Raw genomic sequence first — 8,563 nt, 5'->3', positions numbered from 1 at the left:
TGTGAATGGGCTTTGGATCAAGCCATTTACGAATGGGGCAGTACATATCCTGCAGGAATCGGTCTGCCCTGACTGCAAGATCCTCCTGGATATCATGACGTGTTCCTTCTGTGTTCAACAACAACAAAAAAAAAATCTCCATGCCAAACACAAGAATATCTTTGGTTCCTTAGTAAGATATACGTTAGGAACAACTTACGACTACTTGCTGGCATTTACTGTAGACTTGTTTAGAGTTATTAGGCTCTAACCTTTAGTTCTAAGAGGAAAAAAGGAAAACATTCATAGCCCAAATAAAAGTGATGTATATATGACTTCAGTCATTTTCTTCATTTCCTCCTATATTGCCATGACAGTACAACCATCCTCCCAAACTCTTCTTTAAAGCGTTTTCTAAAGAGTTTTCATGATTCTGTTCTCTTAACATACCTTCTTCTCTATCTCAAAATATCCACCATTCTGTCAAATTATCCCTGATTTCTGTGCAGATTATACACTGCCTTCCAAGTCTGTTGAAGTATTTGCTTTCCACCTACAGGAAATTATATTAACAAAACATTCTTTTCCCTCTCAATTTAGTATGGAGAGTTCAGACTGATGTCTCCAGGCAAGTTCCCTGATACACTACTCTCTAGGGAGTGACAGCCCATTTTCTGAAAAGTCTTGCATAGGTCTGTACCCAGAACATAAACAAAATAAACTTATGAACAAAGTATCAATTATCAGCTAACCCAAGGGCACGTTCCTGAGGTTGTTCTTGGATCTCCTCATCTCCAGGAATTGCATGGACCATTCTTTCTAAAATATCATCAAGAGTAGAGTGAGCCCTGTTGAATAAAAGATTTTAAATGGATGCTGGCAAGTTTAATACTACACATTTTAAAAGACGACAGTCATAATTATCAGGGTTCTTAAAAAAGCTGGCTTACTGTAAGCATTGAATCTTGTTAAAATATACTGGAACCATTATTCTAAATCTTTGTTAACTCTAAGCCAAACATGCCTTATCATCCTTTTTCCATACCTTTCTGTTTCCTCTGCTAGATTAAATGATTCCTTAGTCCATAAACTATCATTTCTCTTCTCATTTCTCTCAGATTCTTTTTTTGACTCTCTGTCTTCCATTTTAATTTCGTTGAGAACTATTCACATAAACAGAAACATTTTAATATCAAAGGTATGAAGGAAGAAAATAAAGAAATTAAAATCTGTTTTTATATACTGCACATGGTAAACTTCCAATCGTCCACTTCTCAATTACTCTCTCCTCAGTCACCTGATTTTCTACCAGTTAAGCAAATTCACATTATCTACAGTCAAAGGTGGCCAGTAGCCAGACCTAGATAAATATTTTACTGTAACACATTTTTAGGTTCACAGGACTGAACAATTTGCTTCATACTAAAATGTAAAATGCATGTGGAAATTAATCTTTAATCTTTCCCCTTACAATCCCAGATAAGGGAGAAAAATCAAAAGAAAACCTGTGGATGTTAGCTTTGTTACCCTACTTAGCAAAATCCAATGATATCCCCCCCAAGACTTATCTCAGTAAGTTGTTCCCTACAGCATGTGAATATATTCAGCCACCTTCTGCTAAGCTATGATAAGCAGGAAGCAGTAGGCTGTCACAAAAATGGAGTCTGAAATAGCTGTACTTTATGCAAATACAACAAAACCACAGTGATTGAACAGCAAGCAATAGAGGTTGCTGCATTCCTTACCACCTAAACCCAAGATACTCCTATGAATAAAGTCACAGTAGCTTCTATCCTTTGGGAAAAGATCTAACAAAGCTGCAGGATAACACAAACAAGTGCCAGTATCATACTCAAGTGACTATGCTATTTAGCTTTTTTACAGACTAACTCATGTTCTGCCTTTTTTTCTCTTTTTTTGGTCTTTTTTTTAACTGTTCTCCACTTTCTGACTCATTGGAAACAAATGCAGAGCCTATAAAGATGTAGGTTTTCTGCTCCTCTGACATTACTCCTAGTACATCTAAAAATTATTCCCACTTATTACTATTTGCAGTTTCAGAAGCACAAAGATTCACTACTGCTATCTCTGGTATCTTTGTAACAGAACAGGAAATACAATATTGATTACCCCAGGGAATGCTATTTTCTTATACTATGAGATGAGACGCATTATCTCATTATGATAAATAAGAAACATAAGCAGTTCGTGTGCACTGGCCACTTTCTCAACTGAATCACCCCCTCCAGAATGGAAACTTCAGCTCTACTTTACATCAGCTGCCCACCATCTATACTTTGGTGTGTTTCATCACTTCTGTTTGAACACAGCATACGTTATAGTGGCATAACGAAAGTAGAAGATTAATTCTGATAGTTCAGACCTGCAAGCCTTCCACACCAGATCCCCATAGACTTTAGAGAGTGAATACACAGAGAAAGATGGCAAACACTGGTGGAGGGGGTACTATTTGTGAAAACACTGCATATTACCTTACCAAGAAAGGGAAAATCCTCTCAAATTTCTGAACCACAAATACCAAAAAAATCCAAAACTTGGAGTTTATCATACAGCTGAATATACAGTGACAAGTATTCAGACTAATTTTGCAGCAATACAGAAGTAATTTTCTATTTGTAATCTCTACGATAGGTCTATTATCAACTAACCATTTATTTGAACTCCGCAGTCATACAATCCCTTCTCTTTAAAGTCTTGAGCGATGGAATCTTGCTGCTTTAAATATTCTGTTAAAAACAGCATATTTCCTTATTGATCTAGACACTCTTTTTAAATTGACTCTATACAATCTAAAGTACCATATTACTTTATCCTTCCAAACCTAGAGGAAAACCTTTACATAATCTACAATGAGTTCATATAGTAATCCTAAATATTGTCTCTGACCATCATTTATTCACTTGATGTCAGTCTCCACGTCCTTGTTTTGGTGAATGAGGAAATAAGATTAGAATGTGTCTGGGTGCCTCATTTCTAAAATAGCACAGGACCTATATACATTTAATTATCCCAATGTCTGGTGTTAGTTTAGGAAGAGTTTATAGCTGAGTGACCAAAGCAAATTCTTCTGTAACACACACTAGTAAGAACAACACAGGATTTTTACCCTGTGTTCTGTCTGAAGATGTATGTGATTACAAAAAGAAACATAAATCACTGAAACTAAGCTCTGCAAAAACACCTGAGGGATGCAGCTGCTTGGCTTGCATTTGTTTTAGTAGAGAATATGCATTGCTCCGGGACACCTTTGAAAAATTCAGTCTACACAAAACTCACCTCAGTGTTAAATTACATCTGCACTCAATAGGCTAGCTGCTGTCAGCAGTAGCAACTAACCATTACGTGAAATGGTTAGTTTCTTCAAGGACTAACTTAAATAACTGCCAGTTATTTAAGCTGTTGATGCCCAACTTCCTAATCATTAACCTGACTGCAACTAATTTGGAAGCTCTTGTGTATTTTAGTAGTCAATGATTTGGGAGAAATCCTGATTGAACACAGCTGGCAAGCCTCATAACCATTTTGGGTGAAGTACCTCTTACCAATTTCATCCAGCAGCTCTTGGGCTGGTGGAGGCAGCTCATCAACGAAGTGGTTAGATGCCTGTGAGAGTGCTGAGATAGAAAAAAAAAAGTCTAGTTAATTAGCAGTGATTAATCCCTAATAACTGTGATACAGGTTTACATTATGACAGTATCTTTCTGACATACTTCATTTATCAACCTGCACGAGCCTGGCTCATTCACATTTTATCAAATATCCTTAAATAATTTCATAATGGAAAAATCATTTAGAGCTAGACTTGCACATTCAGTTCTCAATCTTGTATCACAAATTTTAGGCAGCAATATTTATGCTTTAAATGTAGGCTGATTAGAGGTCAGAGTTCTTAGTCTGCAGGTGCAAACACAAAATCCATAACCTAATTACCACTAGCAATATACAGTTGTGTGCAAGGCTATTTATCCCTATAAAAAGACATGCCCAGGAGGGGACAGGAAGGGAAACGGAAGAAGTAAAACTTCAAAATTTCTTTTCAAATCTGTTTCTCCCTTTGTTGATGATTCTATTTGGGCTGGGCCTTGGTTAAGAGACTTACCAGGTGCCTTCCTGGTGCTTCTCAAGGATGAAACAACTACTGGCAACCCATCCTGTGTAAGATCATACAGAATGAAACACAAGAAGGTAAACTGAAGAACGGCTTGTCTTCAACATGCTAAATCCAAAATGAGGTAAGGTCCTAATTAAAGCCTTAGCTGACCATTGAATTTTAAAACAAGCTTGTCAATTCAGTTCAGAATATGAAACAGAGGTAGCATCCAGGTAAGCCAGATGTGTCAAAAATTGTGCTTAGTCTGCTGTGCATGCATCTTCTAGCTGGCCATAAGATACTGTCAGCTACATAATCTTTATCCATCTCAGCATACTGTATAGACAATTAGACAGGAATTCTCTGAAAGGACAGTTCCAGTATCTCTTAAGTTCCCATTCTCTGCTTTGAATCTTTAATTATTAAAGCCAGGCACACGTATTCACCAGAAGAGCCCCCCCAAAATCAAGAATTTGTAATCTCATGCAAGTCTTCACTGTCCTCAAAATGGAAAGAGGTGCTTCCTGCATTTAATCCTAGAATAAGATTTTAGAAAAGAAAGAGACACCATCAGGTGTCTCTGCGGAGCCAGTCAAGGCAGCACTGCACTATTAATGGGCTTAATGAATTCCAACTGTCTGCTACACAAGCAGAAAGACACAGACCTAACACAATGACAACGAATGCAGTCGCTACTGTTCTGGTTGAACAAACTCTAATTAGGTCTTTAAATGACAACCCCATCAATGAGTAACAGTAAGAAAGGCATAAAGGCAACTCTTTGATATATAACTGCCTGAAAAAATGGTTAAGATAACGCTGTGGCTCCAGAATACCTTCAGTTCCAAAAAGATTACTGGAAATCACTACAGTGACCTTGGAAATTGTCAGCTCCAAAGAGAGAGGATTTTTTGATACAACGAAGCTGGTAATATTATGCCATGTCTGTACATAAAAAAGACAAACCTAATCTACTAATATAAGGACTTTCTGAACATTTTCTTCCTTCCAAACTACTAGACAGAGGCTTCAACCTTAGTTTTCTTCCTCAAGGAATCACTCATTTACCTTCCCCCCACTAAGTTTTCAGAATTCTTCAGTTTCACATGAAAATTTACATACTTGAACACACATGCACATGTATTTATTTTCATTCAAGTTTATTCCACACTTCTACATAGTCAAAAGCCTATAGTTCACAAATTACTTGTGAATTCAGAGTGGTTCAGCTAAGCAGCCTGCTGTTGCCTCACCTGAAGACCAACCGATCAACCCCTCCTCTCCCAACAAAAACTTACCTTTTCTACCCAAGCATTTTACAGATACTTACCACTTCAGTGTTCTGAGATTACCAGACCCAGTGCTGGGAAATGGCCATTCTTTACAGCGAAGGAAGGGATGGAGGGCAGGCAAGGCCACTATGATGGTGGTCAACATTTACATACAATTAGTTGCAAGGGGAAGCCAACTCTTTGTATAATCAGTGGCACACACTGACTGCTTTGAAATCAATCAGAACTTTTGTCATTATGCCAACAGATCCAGGATTCCAAAATACTCACAAAGACCTAAAAGTATTTCTGTGCTTCTCATCTTGCATTTATTTGAATGAAAAGTATTTTTGAAAATATTTTAAAGAATGGCTAGCATAAGGGCAAGCTTTCTAGACTTACTTACAGGCTCATTCAATTCAGATGAGCAAACTCCTGAAGCAATTGAGGGAATTTCAGTGCTCCTTCCCTCTTCATAGGCTGTAGTGAATGTCCTGGACACTGCAAAGGAAATCTCTTGAGAACCACAAAAGGAAGAATCTGAAGCTACTTCATGGCAGTGTTTGTATTTCTCAAAGGCTATTGGAATTTTTTTTTCTAGAATTAAAAAAAAAAAAAAATGACAGCAAAGCTGGAAAATTATTTTTGGATTTTTTGCATCTTGATCACATTTCAATGGAAGCAGAAAAAGGTTTCTTGTACTTGAACAAGCACCTGCACAGGAAACTCTAAAAAATTATTGTCCATAAATGATCCCTAACCAGAGGTCCAAACTCATTACCTCGGAGTTCCACCTCAGACATTATTTACGCAGAACTTTGCCAACTAAGAAATTTCAACTACTGTATTACACTAAATTAATGAAAGTACAAAGCAAATGATAATTCATTGCTCTTAAACACTTAAGTTCAACAAACATTGAGATCACTTTATCAGCACTTAAAACATACTAAGTGCTTATTACATTGTCTGTCTTTCAAATGCTAAAATCTACATGGATCACTCCAAATCAACTTTAAGTGTCTAAACCAATTTCTGATTTATGAAAGCTACCACTATCTACCAAGTAATTATCTTTCAGAGATCTTTCAGATAGTGGCTTTTTCAGCTGTGTCTCCATAAATTCTCCTTTAGTTCTATGTTAGAGATTTCTTTTGACCAAACAGGCTCTAACTACAAAGTTGTAACTATCCAAACCGAAACGAGGAGATTTCAAGCAGATACAGCATTTCTTGTGGTTACTTATTCCAAACGTGACATTTCTGCATTGGTACTATGTGAACGGAGTGTTCATGATTCCCTTCAATGATTTTTCCACTAGCAAGTCTTGGCAGAAAGGTCTGACTCCTGGCATAGAAAGGTTAAGTAATTCACTGGTCCTTCCTTCTTCCCTCTCGGCAGTTACCTGAGCTGAGTGGAGTGCTGACACTCGTTGGTGCATGACTTGCTCTGGGCGTTTTAGAATCTGTATCTCTGTAGTAGTTCTCTTGCTCATAGGGGATACTCGACAAATCCTCAATATCTGTCACTGATCTGAAGTATTGAAAGATGTTCTGACAGTTAGAATAGCCACTTCTTACATTTGTAAATCACTAAATTCTGCTATTTTCAGGTTCTTTAAATTTTAATTTTGTTCAGTCTTATCTAGTTTTCCAGAAGGAAAAGAGACATTCCCTTTGAAAACTTCCCACAGAATTCTCAGAAGGTTAAAGATCATCATCTTCAACAATCTTGCAGAGACAGAAAAGGTGAATTATTGGTTTTCCCTTCCTTTACACAATTTATTCATTTTAATAAATCTCCTATAAAAGCGAGCTCACGAAACTGCCTCCCAAAAGGGCAAGAACTTCAAATGTGAACCACTGGGTAGAAAACTCTCTCTATAACCACAGGGAGACATCAAGGTTTAGCAAAAATTAATGTTCCATTAATTAAGACTAAATGGAGGTCTTGGGAGCCTTTCAAAGAATTACTCAGATAAACTGAAACTCCTAAAGATGTGCACATACAGTGATGTCCACTCAAGTTACAAAAATTCTTAAGTGGGTGCAGGACTGGGATTGTAGTAAGCAAATCAACATCTTCTGCAGATACACCCTGGATGACATTGTCCTCAGAAGACCATGAAAAGAACAGACATCAACTGTTACCAAATCAGTAATTTCTATGCAAATCTCCATTGTCTGTAAAAAGAAACTAACTTTACTAAAGTCACAAACCTATTCTGCAAATTTTTCCTGAGAATCTATATCACAAGACTATTTTTGTAACAAAATTTACTTAGTTACATACTAATGATTTGCTCTTTATTTCCTCTGTGTCATATAGACAGAAGAATCAAGGAATCCTAACACTTTAATGTGAAGAAGCACACCCAGATTAACACTACGTTAATTACTTACACATACGAAAATATTTCAAACTAAAAACAACTGTATGAGATAGCTCTTTTATATCAATCTCCCAACTTATCAGGAGAAAATATTCTTTAAGTACTTCAGATACTTTTCTCTCTTTCAGTTTTGCATCAACACATTTCGCATCAACACAAAACTTTTACAATTATAATGACCAACTTGCTGAAGTTTTGATACAAAACGGTCTATGGCTCTTACACATCTTTTTCTTTGCATTCTTCCTGTGGCTCCCGCTGTATCACTTCTTGTGCTGCTTCAACACTGGAATGAGGGAGGAAAGGTCATATTCATTGATCCTCTCAGAGAATTATGAAAATAAGTGTATCTAGTTTCCTCTCTCTCAAAAGGTTTAAAGGACTACCTTCTCTCTGAGGTAGACTGCAGCTCATAAAAACTTTTTTTCTTAAAACATGCAAATATGGAGAGTGCTAGGACAAAAACGCCATTTTAAGCACATTATGGATTTGTATCCAGTAAGGACAAAACTTCTAATTGATATATGCAGTTTCAAAGCAAAACTGAAAGTTAAATAAAAATCTACAAATATACATCACTACATCATTTCATCATCCTTTGATTGGTCTGCATTATAAGCTATTCTCTCAAACTCTAACAACCCCATTCAAGGTCAAAGAGGCATTCAAAGGGGATGAGTCAGATGGTCAGAGAGCAACAGTCTGCTCTGTCCCGCTGGCAAAAGCTCAATTCCTAAGCGAAGGGAGCAACCAAAACCATTACCTTTTACCTTAAGGTCAAGTATTTACACACTTGCTGCCTACCTTTGA

The 8,563-nt window shown here is 36.9% G+C and overlaps 1 protein-coding gene across 1 annotated transcript in view; it reads right to left on the bottom strand.

Annotated features, from left to right (window-relative positions):
* Positions 1-731: 731 nt before the first annotated feature.
* TEX14 (testis expressed 14) overlaps positions 732-8,563 on the bottom strand; it is a gene marked incomplete at both ends in the record, with an annotated part of 23,482 nt that continues 15,650 nt past the window's right edge. The window contains 8 exons of the mRNA XM_009702541.1: positions 732-827; positions 1,025-1,142; positions 2,649-2,726; positions 3,543-3,614; positions 4,100-4,151; positions 5,768-5,958; positions 6,767-6,894; positions 7,977-8,039. Coding sequence (XP_009700843.1) covers positions 732-827; positions 1,025-1,142; positions 2,649-2,726; positions 3,543-3,614; positions 4,100-4,151; positions 5,768-5,958; positions 6,767-6,894; positions 7,977-8,039 — 798 coding nt within the window. The remainder of the gene's footprint in view (positions 828-1,024; positions 1,143-2,648; positions 2,727-3,542; positions 3,615-4,099; positions 4,152-5,767; positions 5,959-6,766; positions 6,895-7,976; positions 8,040-8,563) is intronic.

Source organism: Cariama cristata, unplaced genomic scaffold (genome assembly GCF_000690535.1).
Source record: "Cariama cristata isolate BGI_N322 unplaced genomic scaffold, ASM69053v1 scaffold20116, whole genome shotgun sequence".
Lineage (NCBI taxonomy): Eukaryota > Metazoa > Chordata > Aves > Cariamiformes > Cariamidae > Cariama > Cariama cristata.
Note: the sequence above shows the minus strand (reverse complement) of the source record. Positions and strands in the feature narration are given on the sequence as shown.